Source organism: Ranitomeya variabilis, chromosome 3, assembly GCF_051348905.1.
Source record: "Ranitomeya variabilis isolate aRanVar5 chromosome 3, aRanVar5.hap1, whole genome shotgun sequence".
In the NCBI taxonomy this organism is placed as follows: domain Eukaryota; kingdom Metazoa; phylum Chordata; class Amphibia; order Anura; family Dendrobatidae; genus Ranitomeya; species Ranitomeya variabilis.
Window position 1 is genome coordinate 46,238,737 of NC_135234.1, and position 24,217 is coordinate 46,262,953.

Below are 24,217 nucleotides of genomic sequence, written 5' to 3' on the forward strand. Positions count from 1 at the left end.
TGACTTGGCACAGTATTCAATTCATGGCCTGGAGTTTTCAGACGATAATAACTCCAGTCTAGATGACCAATTTGGGCATATTGAATTTACAGAAGGATGTCATCACATGGCATCTCTCTAATTAGTCAGAGTGGTGAGTACCAAATGTTACCAGCTGCCATTCTAGCCGACCTTGCCTTTTCATGTATTATATGGATGACCATCTAATTTAATAGCCAATGTTGCACTAACGATGTTATACTAATCATCGCTGTCATGGCTAAATGCTTAACAATTTATAGCTATTCCTACTTTTTCTAGGTAATAGTTGATCAGTGTCAGGTCCAGAGGGCACAAACCTATAGTTATTCACTGTATGACTATGCAAATTTGTTTGAAGGGGTTGTAACAAGATCCACACTTAGCACTAGAAATTATCATTTTTTTAAATTTCTAGCTTTACTGAAGTTTTTCAAAAAATGTATCTTAGCGTCAAATCGATTTACCAAAAATCACAAAGTACTGCAAAGCCTTTAACTGTCCTGAAATGAGGTGTATGACATCTTGAGATCTCATAAGACTGTTTTCAGCTACTTCCAAGCTCTTTAACACAAACAAAGCCTTAGTCAAAGGGACCTTAACATATAGTGTTATGAGTTATGGTAAATGGATGGTAACCAGTAGTAACCAATTCCTTACTCCCAATATGCAAATCTTCTTCACTTCTATGGCATCACATACCTTTGGTACAATTTTCAGTGTTTTGTGGATTTTGTCCGGTCTCTATGGCTAAGCTATGAGCTGTATTGCCCTCTCAAACTCAGATTCAGCACAAAGTTGCTGCTGCGTTCCTCACCTCTGCTTTTATACAGGCCATGAAAATCCCTCCTGATTGACTGTGCTATACCATGTGATATAATAGCTGGAAGGCAAGTGGAAGTCTATATGGACACGCTCAATGTCAGATGAGCCTTCTATGGCAGAAGCAATCTTCTGAAATGTACAGAAAAGCGAATAACAAATTATTCCAATTTGCTGTGCTTAGAGAATTATTAAAAGTTTATCACAAATTTGATTGGCATGAAATCTGCTTCCTCATCTCCGCTTGACACATATCCACCTACTTACTAGGACCCCATCGGTCATAAGAACAGAAGTGTGGAACCCCAATCTGAGTGGAGTGGTTGTTGAACCCTTGTGCTCCTACTCTACTCACTCTGAAGCACTAAAATAGTTAACATGTACAGTAGCTATTTTTGTCCCATAAACTAAGAATGGATAGTGCGTGAAGGAGCAACACTGCTTTATCTAACTTTCCCCTTTCTCCATATTGATATGGATACATTTAGATCTCCTCTGAGGCTTCTTTTTTCTATGAGGCCTTCTTTTTTCATGATATGAGAGGCCTTCCATCCCTTGTAATAATCTAGCTGCCCGCCTTTGAACTGACTCTAATTTCTGAATATCCTTTTTTAAATGTGGAGCCCAATACCAGATCCCGTATTCTAGATGTGATTTATTAGGGGGTAACAATATGTTGAGATCACGAGATTTTATTTCTCATTTTATACACCCTAAAATCTTATTTGCTTTTGCGGCTGCTGGTTGATATTGAGTATTGCTGCTCAGCTTACTTGTATCCAGAATACCCAAGTTCTTCTCCTGTTCTGTATTCTCAAGTATGGTCCCATTTAATGTATATGTAGCAATAGACTAACTCCGTCCTAGGTGCATTACTTTACATTTGTGTACATTATTGTATTATTATCTACAATATCTCTTTGCAGGTCATCTCTTATAATGCCCTCAAAAATTTTGCACACTACATTGATGATTTCTTTTTTTTTACCCTGCAAATTATAAATACTGTATAGTAAATAGTGAAAAAGAAAACTGAAATTTATGAAGGAGGAGAATAAGTGGCTTTGGTACAAGGCACTCTGAAAATTAATTAACTCATTAAGATGCATTAATTCAAGGAATCAGAATGTGCATGCTGACAAGACCTACATAAAAATAATAAATATGACGATGGGGGACTAGAGATTCCACATATATCTACAGTATATCATTGTTTGTATGTATCGATACATATCTGTAGTGCATACATAATACAACAGCAGAGCTAAATTTATTATTTAGAAGGGAAGTATTGTCAGAAATAGATATATAGGCCCAGTTAATCATTACCTTTGTGACTATTTTCTGTCTAGTTTTGTGTTTTGCTCTTCTTTTTTGCACCCAAATCATTCTATTTGCGCCTATTTTATGGGTGGAGTTTATCAATTCTAGATGTTCTAGCTTGGTTAATTAATCATGACTATTTAAATAGTTTAAAAATTTGGTGGAATTTAACTCTAGTCTTTTGTAGGGTGCTTTGACAAAACTTTTACTGTAATTTTCACAACTTTTGATTTTTTACTTTGCACCAAATTCATGAATTGTATGCGCCATTTTGATAAATTTCAGTGCCAAAAACCATGAGTAACACCACAAAGTATAGATGGAAAGTGACTTAAAAAACCCAACAAATGATGAATAGTGGCCATTATTTATGCTACAATTGATCCTGCTATTTCTGCTTCTAAATCTAGACCCACAGTGTTCTCGTGCACCTAACCATCAGAATACAGCGGGAGCTTTTCCAGATGTATATTGTAATGATGCCACTTAGAGGCCTAAAGGCTAGATAGAGGCCTAAAGTTTTCAATTTCTGCCTCTTTCTGGTTGACATACACCAGCATGCAGAGTGTGCTTTCCTATACCGAGAGTCAATTCATAAAATGTATTCCATGTTTTTTACATTTCTTTATAATGTGTCCCTTTTGTGGACAGTTGCCTTGGCATCCTTCATGACTGGATCTAACATGAGCTGTAGAAATCTAGCCTCAGAAGTTATAGGATCCACAAAAATACCTGACTGACGTATCTCACCTCCTCAAATCTAAAAAATGACCTTGGCGCATGTCCACTACTCTCCTTTAGATTTCGATGAGACATTTGCTGACGTTAGTTTCATATATCCAAGTATCTGTTGAAAGGAAAATCTCTGGATAGCTATTCTACTCAAAACAGCATCTTATGCAAGATGGCAACCTTATGAAGCACAAACAAGGTATGATTTAAAATAAAATTAGGTAAAAAACATTGTGGCAAGACAAATAAATTTCAGTAAAAAGTGACATTAGTATAAATAAAGGGAATCTTTCAAGCTGCTATTTTATTGTTTATCTTCTTTATCTAGTGATGGTACAGTCATTTTTGCAGAGAAAGAAAAATATTTATTAACTTAAAGGGAATCTGTCAGTAAAATCAATCTACCTTATCCATCTATATGGAAATGTTGGTCATAGAATGAATAGACTAAAATTCTAAATTGATTTCTGCAATCTGATGTATTAATCCTGAGCAATCCACATTTTTCTTACATGTAAATGACCTGTGAAGATCTATGGGCTGGACATAGATCTCTCTAAGAATCCACCTAAAGGAGGTGTTACCAGTGTTACACAGTACACCAGAAAGGTTTACAATCCTGCCGTGCCCGCAAAGTCCCCCTGCTCAAGAAGGCTGTAAAGGCACAGATGATTGGCCTCGGGGAGACCAAAACATCCAACACCGCGGAGACACCATCACGTGTTTCTCAACGCAGTGATCCAGAACACTGCCCCCATCCCTTATGGGAAATATGCAAATGCATGTCGGATAGCTGCGGAGACACCATCACGTGTTTCTCAATGCAAGCAGTGAATAGCCAGACCTTTCCCCGGGAAGGAACAACCACGGGAAGGGCAGCATCCAATAAAGGAAAACATCCAATACAGGACAACCACCTATGCCAAGCATGGTATCCATCCACAGACAGCTGTTTCGGGGTGTTTGCCCCTCATCAGTGTGGAGTAGGAATCTGGCTATTAGGAGTAGTGCCATTGTAAAAGACTGTAAAGGCACAGATGATTGGCCTCGGGGAGACCAAAACATCCAACACCGTGGAGACACCATCACGTGTTTCTCAACGCAGTGATCCAGAACACTGCCCCCATCCCTTATGGGAAATATGCAAATGCATGTCGGATAGCTGCAGAGACACAATCACGTGTTTCTCAACGCAAGCAGTGAATAGCCAGACCTTTCCCCGGGAAGGAACAACCACGGGAAGGGCAGCATCCAATAAAGGAAAACATCCAATACAGGACAACCACCTATGCCAAGCATGGCATCCATCCACAGACAGCTGTTTCGGGGTGTTTGCCCCTCATCAGTGTGGAGTAGGAATCTGGCTATTAGGAGCAGTGCCTACTAAAAGGCTGTAAAGGCACAGATGATTGGCCTCGGGGAGACCAAAACATCCAACACCGCAGAGACACCATCACGTGTTTCTCAACGCAGTGATCCAGAACACTGTCCCCATCCCTTATGGGAAATATGCAAATGCATGTTGCATAGGTGCGGAGACACCATCACGTGTTTCTAAACGCAAGCAGTGAATAGCCAGACCTTTCCCCGGGTCTCCGCAGCTATCCGTCAGGCATTTGCATATTTCCCATAAGGGATGGGGCAGTGTTCTGGATCACTGCGTTGATAAACACGTGACGGTGTCTCCGCGGTGTTTTGGTCTCCCCGAGGCCAATCATCTGTGCCTTTACAGCCTTTTACTAGGCACTGCTCCTAATAGCCAGATTCCTACTCCACACTGATGAGGGGCAAACACCCCAAAACAGCTGTCTGTGGATGGATACCATGCTTGGCATAGGTGGTTGTCCTGTATTGGATGTTTTCCTTTATTGGATGCTGCCCTTCCCGTGGTTGTTCCTTCCCAGGGAAAGGTCTGGCTATTCACTACTTGCGTTGAGAAGCACATGATGGTGTCTCCGCAGCTATCCGACATGCATTTGCATATTTCCCATAAGGGATGGGGGCAGTGTTCTGGATCACTGCGTTGAGAAACACGTGATGGTGTGTCCGCGGTGTTGGATGTTTTGGTCTCCCCGAGGCCAATCATCTGTGCCTTTACAGCCTTTTACTAGGCACTGCTCCTAATAGCCAGATTCCTACTCCACACTGATGAGGGGCAAACACCCCGAAACAGCTGTCTGTGGATGGATACCATGCTTGGCATAGGTGGTTGTCCTGTATTGGATGTTTTCCTTTATTGGATGCTGCCCTTCCCGGGGAAAGGTCTGGCTATTCACTGCTTGCGTTGAGAAACACATGATGGTGTCTCCGCAGCTATCCAACATGCATTTGCATATTTCCCATAAGGGATGGGGGCAGTGTTCTGGATCACTGCGTTGAGAAACACGTGATGGTGTCTCCGTAGTGTTGGATGTTTTGGTCTCCCCGAGGCCAATCATCTGTGCCGTTTACAGCCTTTTACTAGGCACTGCTCCTAATAGCCAGATTCCTACTCCACACTGATGAGGGGCAAAAACCCCGAAACAGCTGTCTGTGGATGGATACCATGCTTGGCATAGGTGGTTGTCCTGTATTGGATGTTTTCCTTTATTGGATGCTGCCCTTCCCGTGGTTGTTCCTTCCCTTGGAAAGGTCTGGCTATTCACTGCTTGCGCTGAGAAACATGTGATGGTGTCTCCGCAGCTATCCGACATGCATTTGCATATTTCCCATAAGGGATGGGGGCAGTGTTCTGGATCACTGCGTTGAGAAACACATGATGGTGTCTCCGCGGTGTTGGATGTTTTGGTCTCCCCGAGGCCAATCATCTGTGCCTTTACAGCCTTTTACTAGGCACTGCTCCTAATAGCCAGATTCCTACTCCACACTGATGAGGGGCAAACACCCCGAAACGGCTGTCTGTGGATGGATACCATGCTTGGCATAGGTGGTTGTCCTGTATTGGATGTTTTCCTTTATTGGATGCTGCCCTTCCCGTGGTTGTTCCTTCCCGGGGAAAGGTCTGGCTATTCACTGCTTGCATTGAGAAACACGTGATGGTGTCTCCGCAGCTATCCGACATGCATTTGCATATTTCCCATAAGGGATGGGGGCAGTGTTCTGGATCACTTCGTTGAGAAACATGTGATGGTGTCTCCGCGGTGTTGGATGTTTTGGTCTCCCCGAGGCCAATCATCTGTGCCTTTACAGCCTTTTACTAGGCACTGCTCCTAATAGCCAGATTCCTACTCCACACTGATGAGGGGCAAACACCCCGAAACGGCTGTCTGTGGTTGGATACCATGCTTGGCATAGGTGGTTGTCCTGTATTGGATGTTTTCCTTTATTGGATGCTGCCCTTCCCGTGGTTGTTCCTTCCCAGGGAAAGGTCTGGCTATTCACTGCTTGCGTTGAGAAACACGTGATGGTGTCTCCGCAGCTATCAGACATGCCCCTGCTCAAGAAGGCACATATGCAGGCCCATATGAAGTTTGCCAATGAACATTTGGATGATTCTGTGAGTGATTGGGAGAAGTTGATGTGGTCAGATGAAACAAAAAGTCAGGTCTTTGGCACTAACTCAACACCATCCCCACTGTCAAGTATGGAGGTGGAAACATTACATTTTGGTGGTGCTTGCTAAGGGCACTGAACTACTTCACTGCATCAATGGGAGAATTGATGACGCCAAGTCCCATAAAATCCTGAGTGACAACCTCATTCCCTCCACCAGGACATTAAAAATGGGTCGTGGCTTGGTCTCCCAGCAAGACAATGACCTAAAACATGCATCCAAGGCAACAAATGAGTGGCTCAAAAAGAAGCACATTAAGGTCATGCAGTGGCCTAGCCAGTTTCCAGACATTAATCCCATAGAAAATTTATGGAGGGAGTTGAAGCTCCGAGTTGCCAAGCGACAACCTCAAAATCTTAATGATTTAGAGACGATCTGCAAAGAGTGGCCCAAAATTCCTTCTGACATGTGTAAAAATCTCATTTAGTTGATAAACTAAAAAAAATCTGTTGTGTTTGTCAACAAGAGTTTTGCCACCAAGTATTAAGTCTTGTTTGCAGAGGGATTAATTCTCATTGCATTATTTCTCACTGTAAATTGCAAATTCCAGCGTATAAGATGACCTTTTAACCCCTGAAAATCTTCTTAAAAGTCGGGGGTCGTCATATACGCCGGGTCTCGTCTTATAGGGTGGGTGAATATGGTGGGTGGGGGGAGTGGTCCTGATGACGAAGAGAGGGGGTCTCTCACTGGGAAGGTGTAAGTGGAGTATCCCCCATTACCTCATTGTAGCAAAGCAGCAATGCTCTCTGTGCTGGGGGTTGGCATATCTCTGTGCAGCATTGGGGCTCCGCCAGCATTTCCTCAAAGCCCGGAGGCACCGGCAGCTCCATTACTGTGATGCGGTGGCCTCTGGGAAAATGGCCGCTGGGGGCGGCGCATTCTCAGATTCAGGGAGACGAGATCTGAATCTGAGCATGTGCCACCCCCAGCAGCCATTTTCCTGGAGGTCACCGCATCACAGCAATGGAGCTGCCGGTGCCTCCGGGCTTTAAGGAAATGCCGGTGGAGCTCCGATGCTGCACAGAGATACGCCGCCGCCCCCAGCACAGAGCCCCCACACTGCACAGAAAGGAGCCACCGCCGCTCCAACTCCAAGACCCGCACACTGCACATAGAGGAGCAGCCAATGCCGCCCCCCTGCACAGAGAGCATCGCTGCTACAATGAGGTAATGGGGGATACTCCACTTACACCTTCCCTGTGAGACGCTCCCTCTCTTTGTCATTGGGACCACTCCACCCCACCATATGCACATTGGTCACCCGCCCTATAAGCCGACACATGGCGTATAAGAAGACCCCTGACTTTTAAGAAGATTTTATATTTTAACTAGAAAAGTTGGGGGGTCGTATTATACGCCCAGTCATCTTATACTTCGGAAAATAAGGTAATTTATACAATGTGATTTTCTGGATTTTATTTTTGATATTCTGTCTCTCAATGTTAAAATTAACCTACCCTTAAAATTATAGACTGCTCATGTCTTGGTCAGTGGGCAAACTTACAAAATCAGCAAGGGATCGAATACGTATTTTGCCCACTGTAGATTATAGATAAATAGATATGAGATAGATAGATAATAGATAGATAATAGATAGATAGATAGATCTATATAAATAAAAGCGAGTGTATGTGTATATATGTGTATATGTGTGTGTAGTGATGATTATGTCATAATGGTGTCATGGTGACCATGATGTCATAATAGGTTGCAGTGGTGATGGTGATGTCATAATGGTTGCCATGGTGACGAAGGGACTATGGGATGGAGGAAAATCATTATAATTTGTTATAACTAACCACAGTTAGTTAATATGCCCGGGCAATGCCAGGCTCTTCAGCTAGCAGATTATATAATTATATAAATATGGTTAATATTTTATCATTGTCAAAATTAGCCAAGGTCTCTGTTGAGGGAGGCTTTGATTTGTGTTTGTGAAATTTCTCAAGAGACTATTTCTAGTGACATCTGAGAAATTAATAAACTCCTATCAGAGTTAATCCCCATAAATGCTGAGCTTCACTGTATCGATTTAATACTTACACCTGCATTTCCCAAAAGGTATTTGTCACAGCAACATCTTAGGCATGATGAGAAAATGATCTTCAGAGAAAAAAACTAAAATTATTTACTTAGCCTATTGGAAACGATAAGGGGTCTGGTGTAAATTGACCCAAGAAGAGACATTGCGATTTATCTACATCTACTTTAGATCTACCGATCCATCAGTGTCTTTGACAATTCAATAGTTTCAGTGTTTTTCATATTTCTAGAAGAGACAAATTCTTAATGGCAAAAAACATAACTGTTGTATAAGAAAATATAGAAAAAAAGTCATCATGGTCTAAAAAATTGTAATAAATTCAGATGTACACGAAACTCAGGAGCCACCTGGTTGTAATATATTCTGTGGCTGTTGGAAGGGTTAGAGTGATGAATTAAGGCACTTGTGGGTACAGGCCCTAACACAATAATGATTCCCCCCCCAAAAAAAACCCAACATTTTGAACTTCATCAACATCAACTAAATTTCTGCGCAGGTTGATTTATTAGTAACCAGTCAGGGGTCATGTTTCCAAAGCCAAGACAATGTAGAGTGGTCCCACGTAAAATACTTGTCATTTTATGATTATTCTACATTTATACTTCCAGTTCATCTAAATTTAAAAAATAATATATGTTATGACATAGTCAGTGAAGTATGCAATTTAATTATTTGTAGTTTTTCTGTATTTGTATGACACCAACATTAAGTATCACGCTTTGGTTCATGGGCCACCTTAATTTTTGCCCTTATTTCTGTGCACATTTCTTGTGATTTTCAGTCAATTGTAATTGCAGTAGGCATCAGATGTTTGAGGCATCATATAGAACATTTAGTACAACAAGGAGAATATTTCTTCATAAAATTTAACATGTGACAACCAAACTAATTAGAAATAGAACAGACAACAGGAATAAGAACGTGGTATTAATGGAATAATATCTGAGAGTTCACATGGTATCATTTTACTCTTCTAATTGTTATCGTATGGAAATGTGCACAGTTTAGCATTAGAATATGTGTCAAGGTTCAAGGTGGGGTAAGGGTTAGAATAATTTATTTTATTTGTTACTTTTTAGTTATAGGCATTTTTGACAATGCAAATCTTCAATTCAAAATTTAACTTGTTAACGTCCCAATACACATTAGGCTAATGTTTGACTGAAAGCAATAATATCAGCAGGGACACCTACCAACCTAATGTGAATGAGGGCCTCTATTTCTCCTCCAACAAGACGATGTTGGGGTGATAGTGTAATCATCTGGCTAGCAGCCTTTTCAGCCTTTTCTCTCATACTTAGGAGTCGCTTGGATAATCACTCTTGTGTATTGTATGAGGGAGCCATCGCTAGACATGTCTGTCGGGGGTGCATCTCTCGGAAAACAGAGAAATTGGCAGTCTGAAATCAGACATGCACGATCGACGTCTCCTATGACATTTGTCTAAGGCCTGTATGCACATTATACGGTCAACCAATCACGTCAATATCGGGTTTGTTCTACATCAGTCTAATGTGTATGAGGAATCACGCGGTTTGAATTCTTAAATTGACTTTATTTGATCTTCCTATTGAAAACATAAATGGTCAGATGTGTCAAACGTTCATGTGTACGGCAGAGCCGGGAGAGATGACACAAGCGTTCACCCAACACCTATTGCATGTGTATATTCAGCTTGACTCTGTTCCCATAACCACTTAATATTCCTTAGTACACCTGTAGTTAGTTTTCTGACTGAGAAAATCTATCAGAGAAAGAAAAATGGCAGCTACAGTATCTTCTGTAAAATGGCCTCATTTTTTCCAATGAACTTTAGTTAGTGCTATAGTTCAGTCTCTAAGATACCAAACATAGACAATAAAGAAGAGTTGCGCTGTTTTGGCAGAATACAGAATATATTTTAGATCAACTTTCAGTTTGACTCCTTGATCTGAACTTAAAATTATTTGAGAAAACATGGAAAAATTATTGACCTTACCTGCAATAATATTAGGTTTTGGTGGCATTATAAATTCATACATTGTTGGCTCCGAATGACCAAGTCTATTAGTTGCTATGATCTGAACTTCATATCCCATATTCCATTGTAGATGTTCTAGAACGATATGGTCTTTATTCCCAAGGAACTTTTTCTCCAGCCACTGATCTTCTTTGTCTTTCTGTAGGACAAAGTAAAAACTTTATTATTTGCATTAATCTAATGAAACAAGTTTTACACATTATGTGGCAATAATGTAAGAATTTATGTTTCTGAGTAGGCTTAGCACAGATCTTTAGAAGAGATCATTTAAAGGTAAGGTACCGCGTTTGTAGATCATTAATAAATCACTGTAATGTAGCATAACATGCTGCTATAACCAAGTTTTAAATGCATGTGAAACAGATTTCGTGTGTTATATGTGTTTAAAGAAGGAACTGGGGGCTGACATCTTGGTTTTGCAGCAGTAGCAGGGCACTAACAGTGTCATTTTACAGCACCCCATGGACATAGGAGCTAATAGACCGGCGCTGACCCTATCTTTAACATTGGAGAGGTGTTAGCAGTGAGCTGGGCACGCCTCTGTGGGCTGCACAACTCACTGCTGTAGGTGTGACTAGCAGCCATTTTATTATAGCCCAGTGCTCTCTGCCCAGCTCCACTTACTCTCTATCACAGGAGCTCCATTCACTCCATTAAGCTGCATTCCCAGCCTGCAGGGAGGTGACACCTGACACCTCTCTGCCATACAATGTATCTCCCCTCCCCTCCACAGTGCCTGGCCATTCACTGGAGACCTGGAGCTCCTTCTTATCTTACTGAGGGATGAGTCACAGACAGCTCTGCACAGACAATGCTGCTCCATACACACCACATAAACTATGGATGCAGTAACTGCTGGTGATAGCAGATCACAGAGCAGTCACACACAAAATGGCTCTGCCCTGTGATGCTGCTCTTCATTCTGCCCCAGGGATATTAGACCACCCAAAAGGGGAGGGAAATGCTGATGTCAGCAGTTACTGCCCAGATTTTCCAGCTAACAGTAAAGCTGGTTAGTCTCACTATAGCTGCTTGAGGTCTAAAACGGAAAATGCTCCCCCTAGTGGTCAATATATATATTTGTAAGAAAATATATAATATTTTTCATATAGAAATGTTTGCAAACAGTGCAAACATTGCATTAGTACATTTTATTTACTATTTTAAGCTTAATTTCACAAAAAAACAAAGTACAAGAAAACTGGTGGCACCTTCCCTTTAACACATATTGTGCAAGGCAAGAGCTCACTAAAGAAAGTTGGCTTGACTCTCCATCAAGCATTGAAGGTTAGTGGTGGGTGGAAAGTTGCTGATCAGGTATGTTCACTGAACTCTGAGTGCCAGAATAGATAAAGGGACACTTTTGACTACTCACAATCATTTGTCCATACAAAGCACTGCCAAACTCTCAAGTATTAATGTAAGGGTACCGTCTCACAGTGGCACTTTGATCGCTACGACGGTACGATCCGTGACGTTCCAGCGATATCCATACGATATCGCTGTGTCTGACACGCAGCAGCGATCAGGGACCCTGCTGAGAATTGTACGTCGTAGCAGATCGTTTGGAACTTTCTTTCATCGCTGGATAATAATAATAATAATAATAATTTTATTTATATAGCGCCAACATATTCCGCAGCGCTTTACAACTTATAGAGGGGACTTATACAGACAACAGACATTACAGCATAACAGAAATCACAGTTCAAAACAGATACCAGGAGGAATGAGGGCCCTGCTGCTCGCAAGCTTACAATCTATGAGGAAAAGGGAAGACACAAGAGGTGGATGGTAACAATTGCTTTAGTTATTTGGACCAGCCATAGTGTAGGGCTCGGGTGTTCATGTAAAGCTGCATGAACCAGTTAACTGCCTAAGTATGTAACAGTACAGACACAGAGGCTATTAACTGCATAAAGTGTATGAGAACATGATGGAGGAACGTGATTATGTTGTTGTTTTTTATTAATAGGCCACACAGGGATAATTAGGTTAATGCGTTGAGGCGGTAGGCCAATCTGAACAAATGAGTTTTTAGTGCACGCTTAAAACTGTGGGGATTGGGGATTAATTGTATTAACCTAGGTAGTGCATTCCAAAAAATCGGCGCCGCACGTGTAAAGTCTTGGAGACGGGAGTGGGAGGTTCTGATTATTGAGGATGCTAACCTGAGGTCATTAGCAGAGCGGAGGGCACGGGTAGGTTGGTAGACTGAGACCAGAGAGGAGATGTAGGGTGGTGCTGAGCCATGGAGTGCTTTGTGGATGAGGGTAGTAGTTTTGTACTGGATTCTGGATTGGATGGGTAGCCAGTGTAATGACTGGCACAAGGTAGAGGCATCGGTGTAACGGTTGGCGAGGAATATGATCCTGGCAGCAGCATTCAGGACAGATTGGAGCGGGGAGAGTCTGGTAAAAGGTAGGCCAATTAGTAGAGAGTTACAATAGTCCAGACGAGAATGAATAAGTGAGACAGTAAGAGTTTTTGCAGAGTCGAAAGTAAGAAAAGGGCGAATTCTGGAAATGTTTTTGAGATGCAGATAAGAAGAGCGAGCCAGTGATCGGATGTGGGGGGTGAATGAAAGCTCGGAATCAAGGATGACTCCAAGGCAGCGGGCATGTTGCTTTGGAGTAATGGTGGAACCGCACACAGAGATGGCAATGTCGGGCAAAGGTAGGTTTGTAGAGGGAGAGAACACGAGGAGTTCAGTTTTTGACAGGTTCAGTTTCAGATAGAGGGAGGACATGATGTTAGAGACAGCGGTAAGACAGATCTCCCGCTGTCATCGCTGGATCGTTGTGTGTGACAGCGATCCAGCGATGCGTTCGCTTGTAACCAGGGTAAACATCGGGTTACTAAGCGCAGGGCCGCGCTTAGTAACAAAATGTTTACCGTGGTTACCAGCGTAAAAGTAAAAAAAAACAAACAGTACATACTCACATTCCGGTGTCTGTCCCCCGGCGTTCTGCGTCTCTGCACTGTGAGCGCCGGCCAGCCGGAAAGCGAGCACAGCGGTGATGTCACCGCTGTGCTTTCCGGCTGGCACAGACACAGTGGAGAGAAGCAGAACGCCGGGGGACAGACACCGGAATGTAAGTATGTACGGTTTTTTTTTTTTTACTTTTACGCTGGTAACCACGGTAAACATCGGGTTACTAAGCCCGGCCCTGCGCTTAGTAACCCGATGTTTACCCTGGTTACCCGGGGACTTCGGCATCGTTGGTCGCTGGAGAGCTGACTGTGTGACAGCTCCCCAGCGACCACACAACCACTTACCAATGATCACGGCCAGGTCGTATCGCTGGTCGTGATCATTGGTAAATCGTTATGTGAGACGGTACCCTAAGGCTAACGCAGCTTACAGCACCCCAGACTTTAGATTTGTTAGCTACACAACGGTTGCTTTTACTACTTAGATGTATGTGGGATTTATTATAAAAATTATTAAAACACCTACATGAGTATAAGGAGCATTATAAAAGGGGCTAAAATGTACCAATAGATTCAACAATACCTAAATAGAAATGTGCAACACTCAAAATCAATAAAAAATATATACTGTATTACATAATTAAAAGCATAAAAATAGACATACAAAAGTCAGACATATAAACTACGAAATGTAGGTACGTGATAATAACAAAACTCCTTTGTGTTAATACTACAAATGAGTACAGATTTATATTGTTTGCAATCACAGTATTGAGGACAGATACTCAAAAACTGAAAGTTAAATAGCCAGTGCTGTAAAACTTAAGTCCCTTTAAGGTACATACAGATAAAGGGGGAGAGTGTGATATCACATGAATGTACATATAACTAAGGGTACTGTCACACTCTGCAACTTTCCAATGATCACGACCAGCCATACGACCTGGCCGTGATCGTTGGAAAGTCGTTGTGTGGTCGCTGGGGAGCTGTCACACAGACCGCTCTCCGGCGACCAACGATGCCGAAGGCCCCGGGTAACCAGGGTAAACATCGGGTTACTAAGCGCAGGGCCGCGCTTAGTAACCCGATGTTTACCCTGGTTACCATCGTAAAAGTAAAAAAAAACAAACAGTACATACTCACATTCCGGTGTCCGTCAGGTCCCTTGCAGTCTGCTTCCCGCTCTGACTGAGTGCCGCCGTAAAGTGAAAGCAGATCACAGAGGTGACGTCACCGCTGTGCTCTGCTCTTACATTCCGGCCGGCAGTCAGTCAGAGCGGGAAGCAGACTGCAAAGGACCTGACGGACACCGGAATGTGAGTATGTACGTTTTTTTTTTTTTTAACTTTTACGATGGTAACCAGGGTAAACATCGGGTTACTAAGCGCGGCCCTGCACTTAGTAACCTGATGTTTACCCTGGTTACAAGCGAACGCATCGTTGGATCGGTGTCACACACACCGATCCAATGATGACAGCGGGAGATCCAGCGATGAAAGAAAGTTCCAAACGATCTGCTACGACGTACGATTCTCAGCAGGGTCCCTGATCGCTGCTGCGTGTCAGACACAGCGATATCGTATGGATATCGCTGGAACGTCACGGATCGTACCGTCGTAGCGACAAAAGTGCCACTGTGTGACAGTACCCTAATTAAAGTAATGCACAGTAGCATGGAGTACACTTTACTTATCAAAGAAAACACACATATCTTTATTTTGGAGTGCTAAGTGTCTCAATCATTTAAGAGCTTTAAATTAACATTAAATTTAATGAAGCACTCCAGAAATATTTTCTTCTCAACAGCCTCACCTGACTATTTATCATACTCTGTACTTCATTTGTATATAGTGTATTCACTTCCCTGATGCTCACGCTCAGTTTTGCTTGTCTTTAGACACATCTTGATTTTCAGATTTTACCCTGCATTTTCTTCCATGTGATTATCATCCTTTGTATATTCTTGTACCTCGGCTGATAGGTCACAAGTGTACAGATATTGAGTATGAGTTGCCATCTTATCCATTATAACAAAAACAAGAAAATAATACCCCGCACTGCTGTTATATGGTTAGACCCTATTGTCCAAATAACCCTTTGTTAAGGGGAGAACCGTTGGAATTCCTTTATGTTTAAAACGGGGTGCAGCTTTTGTAGTGAAACATCACAGTCCAAAAAAAAGCCAAAAAAAGTGCACTTACCCGTATTCAGTGGTCACAATTTTTATTCGGACATTTTTCAAAATATGCAGGGAGGGATGTGAAAAAAGCAGACAACGGCCGTTTTGTGCCTCAGCACTTCAACGGGTCCTACACCTGTAGGACCCGTTGAAGTGCTGAGGCACGAAACGGCCGTTGTCCGCTTTTTTCACATCCCTCCCTGCATATTTTGAAAAATGTCCGAATAAAAATTGTGACCACTGAATACGGGTAAGTGCACTTTTTTTGGCTTCTTTTTTTGGACTGCGCTTATCCATTATAACTGCTTGATAGGAGCTGTATAATTACCATCAGTTACTATGATACAATTTTCAGCACCTCCTACCCTGTGCAGAACTTCAGTGTTACAGAACATGTAATATCAACATAGGAAAATAGGAAAAATTCAAGTGACAGATGGTGAGCCACATCAGAGATCATGAGCCAAATAATGTAATCACAAGACTAGATTCGAGAGAATCTTCAAAAATTTGGATTGGGCAAATTTACTTGAGTTTGACCATGAAATTAGATTCAGTTGGAAAAAATTTAGACTGAATAAAAATTGCCTGTGTGGGGAGGGAATGGGTTAAAAAAAACAACTTTCAACTCAGCTTTTTTTCACTTGTACTTATGCTACCTCCATCACCTCCAGTGCTGTTGTAATTTTTGTCACTCAACTTGCTCCATTCCAGAGCTGAGGTCAATCTAAGACCTGTGAAGCATCCATATATCATGGCCTCCTGATGATCCGTAAAGGTGAAACGCGTAGAGGTGTTCTATGACATAACAAAGAGGATAAGTATCACTCATTGTTTTGCTGCTATATTCTATCAATACTAGTGTGCATTGGGAGATAATTTTTATCTTAATCTGAAATAATATATCTAAAGTATTGACATGGCTCCCAATGCAATATTACATTAAGTTATATGATTTCTGCTACCACAGCTACCCATAGGGAAATTGAGGGATAGCCGTCGCGGAGTGGGGGCGCCATATCCGCTTCACAGTAGGGTGCCAACCCCCACAGTTAGGTAGGACCTAAGATTGTAGGTAGCAGCTTAACAAGGAGTATTTTATGTTCACTCCAGCACCTATTTTGCACTTTTTGCACTTTTTTTGTCCTAGTCTCTCATCCTGCCACTAATCAGTTGCCGTTGGCAAAATATTAGCCAATATCGGCTTTCTCTTTATCTATACCTGATTATCTCCTGTTGAATATTTGGTAGCTCAATTGTGACACAAGTCCAGGGCAATAACAGGAGATTCAGGGACAGCCGACGGTGAGCGGGGGCGCCATATCTCGTTTTTTATGTAATAGGGTGCCAACCTCTGCTGGTAGGTAGTGGCTAACAGGGTCCGTTATAGGGTTATATATAGAGAGCACGGTTGTCTGCTGTGTCTGTTTGTGGTTGTTTTTCATGGTTTTAAGTGTATTGATTAAAAGGTATGTTTTATTGTAATATCAAGTATAGGATTTAGGTCGTTTGATTGTACAATCTAAGACCTGTGATTAGCCTCACACAGTCATGTGGGAGGGCCACACATGTCATGACATCATCCTCCCCCATATGAATGCATGAGGCTAATATAAAGCTTCATACTGGCCTCAGAGATAGAATGATCGAAGAACTGGAACAATGGGAAGCTGTGATGGGTTTAAGGATTAATGTGGAAAGGTGAGTATAAAGTGTTTTTTTTTTAATCTTAAACATTTATAAGTGCCCAAAAGAATCTGTCAGCGTGGCGGTCAACTATCATATATATATATATATATATATATATATATATATATATATATATATATATATATATATATATGTATATACACTCATATACATATATATGCTTGTGTACACTATATACTGTACAACTTATATATTGTATATGCAAACAAAGAGACAGTGTATGCATATACTTCTGGCACCTTCCCTTCTGCGTTCAAACATGCCACAATCACGCCTATCCCTAAAAAGCCAACCCTCGATCCAACTGCTATGTCCAGCTATCACCCAATATCGCTGCTCCCATTCACTTCCAAACTCCTGGAGCAGCACATCCACGCTGAACTTTCCTCCCACCTCTCATCTAACTTGTTGTATGACAATCTACAATCTGGTTTCCGCCCCCATCACTCAACTGAGACTGCCCTGATCAAAATCACTAACGACCTACTTACCGCCAAAGCTACTGGACAATACTCTGTACTCCTCCTTCTAGACCTGTCCTCTGCTTTCGACACAGTTGACCACTGCCTCCTACTACAAATCCTCTCCTCCTTTGGCATCAAAGACATCACCCTATCCTGGATCTCCTCGTACCTTTCCAACTGCACATTCAGCGTCTCCCACTCCGACACTACCTCCTCATGCCACCCTCTCTCTTTTGGAGTCCCCCAAGGCTCTGTTCTAGGACCCCTACTCTTCTCAATCTATACACTTGGCTTGGGACAACTCATAAAGTCCCATGGATTCCAGTACCACCTCTATGCTGATGACACTCAGATCTACCTCTCTGGCCCAGACGTCACCGCTCTGCTGTCCAGAATCTCAGAGTGCCTATCAGCCATATCCTCCTTCTTCTCCTCTCGCTTCCTCAACCTCAATGTGGACAAATCTGAACTCATCATCTTTCCTCCATCCCACAGATCTTCCTTACCTGACCTATCTATCGCAATCAATGACATAATGCTTTCCCTCATACCAGAAGTCCGCTGCCTCGGAGTAACCTTCGACTCTGCCCTGTCCTTCAAACCGCACATCCAAGCTCTTTCCGCCTCCTGTCGCCTCCAGCTCAAAAATATCTCCAGAATCCGTCCTTTCCTCAACCTTCAATCTACTAAAATTCTTCTGCATGCCCTCATCATCTCCCGCCTTGACTACTGCAACATCCTTTTCTGCGGCCTCCCTGCTAACACCCTTGCACCTCTCCAGTCCATCCTTAACTCTGCTGCCTGACTAATCCATCTCTCTCCTCACTACTCCTCCGCTTCCCCCCCTCTGCAAATCTCTTCACTGGCTCCCATTCCCTCAGCGTATCCAGTTCAAATTACTAATTCTGACCTATGCAAATTGCCTCTTCTGAGAAAAAGAGGACTTAACTCTATAGCGCCACCTGTTGGAAGTAGCGATCCTACAAGTCACAATCAACCCTTTAACGAGTCGTGCAATATGACTTAGAATAAAAGCCAAATCAGTATCTCAATTCACAGACACAGTGTTTCGGGCTGTTGGCCCTCGTCAGTGCGAAGCATGAGAACTGATTTGGCTAGGTGAGAGGCTCTGGACTGGGGTCTTAGGGGTAACGTTTCTCCTTATGGAGAGTGACATACCATCTCTGGCTTGTCAAGGTAAGGAGGCTTATTCGCCGTGCAATGCTCCTCTGGGAAATTAAATATGCAAATTGCCTCTTCTGAGAAAAAGAGGACTTAACTCTATAGCGCCACCTGTTGGAAGTAGTGATCCTACAAGTCACAATCAACCCTTTAACGAGTCGTGCAATATGACTTAGGACAAAAGCCAAATCAGTATCTCAATTCGCAGACACGGTGTTTCAGGCAGTTGGCCCTCATCAGTGCGAAGCATGAGAACTGATTTGGCTAGGTGAGAGGCTCTGGACTGGGGTCTAAGGGGTAACGTTTCTCCTTATGGAGAGTGACATACCATCTCTGGCTTGTCAAGGTAAGGAGGCTTATTCGCCGTGCAATTCTCCTCTGGAAATTAAATATGCAAATTGCCTCTTCTGGGAAAAAAAGGACTTAACTCTATAGCACCAACTGTTGGAAGTAGCGATCCTACAAGTCACAATCAACCGTTTAACGAGTCGTGCAATATGACTTAGGATAAAAGCCAAATCAGTATCTCAATTCGCAGACACGGTGTTTCAGGCAGTTGGCCCTCATCAGTGCAAAGCATGAGAACTGATTTGGCTAGGTGAGAGGCTCTGGACTGGGGTCTAAGGGGTAACGTTTCTCCTTATGGAGAGTGACATACCATCTCTGGCTTGTCAAGGTAAGGAGGCTTATTCGCCGTGCAATGCTCCCCTGGAAATTAAATATGCAAATTGCCTCTTCTGAGAAAAATAGGACTTAACTCTATAGCACCACCTGTTGGAAGTAGCGATCCTACAAGTCACAATCAATCCTTTAACGACCTACTGACCTACAAAGCCATTCATAACCTGTCTCCTCCATATATGTCTGAACTAATCTCCCGATATCTTCCCTCACATAATCTCCGGTCCTCCCAAGACCTCCTTCTCTCCTCCACACTTATTCGCTCCTCATCCAATCGCCTCCAAGACTTCTCCCGAATATCCCCCATCCTCTGGAACTCTCTGCCCCAACACGTCCGACTATCAACCACATTTGGATCCTTCAGACGGAACCTGAAAACTCATGTCTTCAGGAAAGCCTACAGCCTGCACTGACCCCGCTGCCTCCTCATCACTACCTAAGCTACCGCCTCACCAACACCGGAGCTCCTGCAACCTCCAACCTACTGTCTCCTTCCCCATAATCCTGCAGAATGTAAGCCCGCAAGGGCAGGGTCATCGCCCCTCTGTATCAGTCTGTCATTGTTTGTTTACTGTAAGTGATATCTGTAACTTTTATGTAACCCCTTCTCATGTACAGCACCATGGAATCAATGGTGCTATATAAATAAATAATAATAATAATAATAATAATAATAATATACATATATATTGGGGAAGTACTAATAGAATGCATTACAAAAATAACTGGACTGCTACTTTAAGAAAAATCTATTTGTAGTAATCTCCTAAACTAACCCTAATGACAGCAAAATGATATTTAACTGTTGGTGTATGTGAAGGATTTGGAGCCCTGTATGGGAAAAATGAACTTTGACAGCTACAGTATAAAGATAATTTAAGCAATAATTTAACTCAGAGTTTTGGACCAATTCTGAATGTCATTGCTGTATTGTGATCCTTATAAGCCAAAATGAATATTTTAGCTTCAATACAGTGCAAGCTTAAACGAGTTCTGAAGACATGGGGATTGCCGGTCTACTCCCAAGCACCCAATTCTATAAATGACTTTGATTTGTCTCAACAGAAGAAGGCATATGTGCAAACTATGAAGCTTCACAGAGGCGTATTAGTTTGTGGTGCCTACTGTTACCTCCAATGTATATTTCTATGGTCTATTAGGAATTGAGCCAATAAATTACATGGCTTGTAATTATTAGAGAATTATTACTTAGGAGATATATAGAGGTGTGTTCTATGATTTCATATCAGAGACTATCATGCCATATTTTGCTCTTCCACACCTGCCATCTGCTGTCTGTATCTACCCCACGGCCTCAATCAGATCTTCATGAAAAGGGAGCACTATGGCTACAATATACAGTAATATTTCAAGCAGCATAATTTACTAATATACACAGTGTACAATTGTAAGAAAGGACTTATACACTTGAACAGTAGGAAGTGTTAAAGACTGATGCTTATCTCACCAGGGAAGCAGCTAAACTCATGAAACAATGCAAATGAGACAATTAAAACAACTACTTAAAACATAAAAAGAATAAAGAATCTTCTACCTAGATGGGGAGAAAGTATAGTAGAGCTTGTATTATAAAAAAAAAAACAATTATTTACAAGAGCTCCATTTGGCCATAGTTGAAATAGAAATTATTAGATTTTAGCAATTAATTGTCGTAAGCCACAAAAAGCTGGCCACCTGGTAAAAAGTAGTACCTACAATCCCGTTTAATAAAAAAAAGGAAAGAGGCTTTCTTTGCTTTCTACAATTCAACATGTTTACAATAAATTAAATCTTTCAAGGACTAGTCAAGACTTGGGATTAAAGTGTCAAATAGAGGAAATTTGTAATATGATAAAAAGGAAGAGCAGGGATTAGAATAAAAAATATTTACGGCAATATTAGACCATTTAAAAAACACATTTTAAACATCTTATTCTATAAGTTTTCACAGAGTTTTTTTTTAACTGTAATCTCTTGGCATACTGTGGCCCAAGTATAGCTTATGGTTTACCATGACACACAGTTAGGTCCGAGTGAATGTTTGGGTAGAATAGTTATCAGGGAAATGATGAGGAATCCAGCTCAACGAGATAGTGAAAAAACTCTTTTCTTTATTCACTTAAAATATGTGTTCAGTGGAGGATAAAAACATCAGCAATTACAGATAATAAAATGCGTTATCAACGCGTTTCTGGTGACCAAGCACCCTTAACCCCTTCATGACCTTGGGATTTTTCGTTTTTCCATTTTCGTTTTTCACTCCCCTCCTTCACAGAGCCATAACTTTTTTATTTTTCCGTCAATTTGGCCATATGAGGGCTTATTTTTTGCGAGACGAGTTGTACTTTTGAACGACATCATTGGTTTTACCATGTGGTGTACAAGAAAACGGGAAAAAAATTCCAAGTGCAGTGAAATTGCAAAAAAAGTGCAATCCCACACTTGTTTTTTGCTTGCCTATTTTGCTAGGTTCACTAAATGCTAAAACTGACCTGCCATTATGATTCTCCAGGTCAGTACGAGTTCATAGACACCTCACATGTCTAGGTTATGTTTTACCTAAGTGGTGAAAAAAAATTCCAAACTTTGCAAAAAAAAATAAATAAAAAATTGCGCCATTTTCCGATACTCGTAGCGTCTCCATTTTTCGTTATCTGGGGTCAGGTGAGGGCTTATTTTTTGTGTGCCGAGCTGGCATTTTTAATTATAGCATTTTGGTGCAGATACGTTCTTTTGATCGCCCGTTATTGCATTTTAATGCAATGTCGCGGCGACCAAAAAAACGTATTTCTGGTGTTTCGATTTTTTTTCTCATTACGCCATTTAGCGATCAGATTAATGCTTTTTTTTTATTGATAGATCGGGCGATTCTGAACGCGGCGATACCTAATATGTGTAGGTTTGATTTTTTTTTTATTGATTTATTTTGATTGGGGCGAAAGGGGGGTGATTTAAACTTTTATGTTTTTTTATTTTTTTCACATTTTTAAAAACTTTTTTTTTTCACTTTTGCCATGCTTCAATAGCCTCCATGGGAGGCTAGAAGCAGGCACAGCCCGATCGGCTCTGCTACATAACAGCGATCATCAGATCGCTGTTATGTAGGAGAGTTGCAGGTGTGCTGTGAGCGCCGACCACAGGGTGGCGCTCACAGCCACCGGCGATCAGTAACCATAGAGGTCTCAAGGACCTCTATGGTTACCATTCAGAAGCATCGCCGACCCCCGATCATGTGACGGGGGTCGGCGATGACGTCATATCCGGCCGCCCGGCAGGATGCGGTAGTTAAATGCCGCTGTCTGCGATTGACAGCGGCATTTAACTAGTTAATAGGCGCGGGCAGATCGCGATTCTGCCCGCGCCTATTGCGGGCACATGTCAGCTGTTCAAAACAGCTGACATGTCCCGGCTTTGATGCGGGCTCACCGCGGAGCCCTGCATCAAAGCAGGGGAGCTGACCTCGGACGGTATAGTATGCTGCAGCGATATAGACAACTATGCCGATCGCTGCAGCGTCGCTGTTTCGTCGTTGTGTGGTCGCTGTAGAGCTGTCACACAGACAGCTCTCCAGCGACCAACGATGCCGAAGTCCCCGGGTAACCAGGGTAAACATTGGGTTACTAAGTGCAGGGCCGCGCTTAGTAACCCGATGTTTACCCTGGTTACCAGTGTAAATGTAAAAAAACCAAACACTACATACTTACATTCCGGTGTCTGTCGCGTCCCCCGGGGTCCGCTTCCCTGCTCTGTGTAAGCGCCGGCCCTAAAGCAGAGTGGTGATGTCACCGCTGTGCTCTGCTTTACGGCCGGCCGGCGCTGACACAGTGCAGGGAAGCGGACGCCGGGGGACCCAACAGACATCAGAAGGTGAGTATGTAGTGTTTGGGTTTTTTTACATTTACAATGGTAAGCAGGGTAAATATCGGGTTACTAAGCGCGGCCCTGCGCTTAGTAACCCAATGTTTACCCTGGTTATCAGTGAAGACATCGCTGGATCGGTGTCACAAACACCGATCAAGCGATGTCAGCGGGTGATCCAGCGACGAAATAAGGTGCTGGCCTTCTAGCTCCGACCAACGATATCACAGCAGGATCCTGATCGCTGCTGCATGTCAAACACAACGATATCGTTATCCAGGGCGCTGCAACGTCACGGATCGCTGTCATTATCATTGTTAAGTTGTTCAGTGTGAAGGTACCTTTAGTCATGAAGTTCCGTGCTCCGAGTCTTCAAGGATGTCAACTATGGTGAGCTGGACTTTGTTCGATTTTGTAGAATAGTTATGCATGTGCCATAAAAAATAGTTGTGGCTATGCTAATTATAAGTTGTGCCCCTACTTTAAAGACCATGGTCAGAGAGTAACCTAATATTCCCACTGTTTGGCCCCTTGCATTGAGATCACAGGATAAGATGGATTTATACTGACAGCCTTCGCCCTAAGGAAATTCCTCTGTGTTTCCAATCCCTCCAATATATTAGAGTTAAAAATATATTAAATACAAGTTAATGTAATTTGTAAATGATTAAAATATTTTTAAATGATCCCCTTA

The 24,217-nt window shown here is 42.3% G+C and overlaps 1 protein-coding gene across 2 annotated transcripts in view; it reads right to left on the reverse strand.

Moving 5' to 3' along the window:
* NCAM2 (neural cell adhesion molecule 2) overlaps nt 1-24,217 on the reverse strand; it is a 585,384-nt gene that overhangs the window by 66,171 nt on the left and 494,996 nt on the right. For both annotated transcript variants that reach the window (XM_077294013.1, XM_077294012.1), the window contains exon 15: nt 10,474-10,654. In XM_077294013.1, the coding sequence (XP_077150128.1) occupies nt 10,474-10,654 (181 nt within the window). The remainder of the gene's footprint in view (nt 1-10,473; nt 10,655-24,217) is intronic.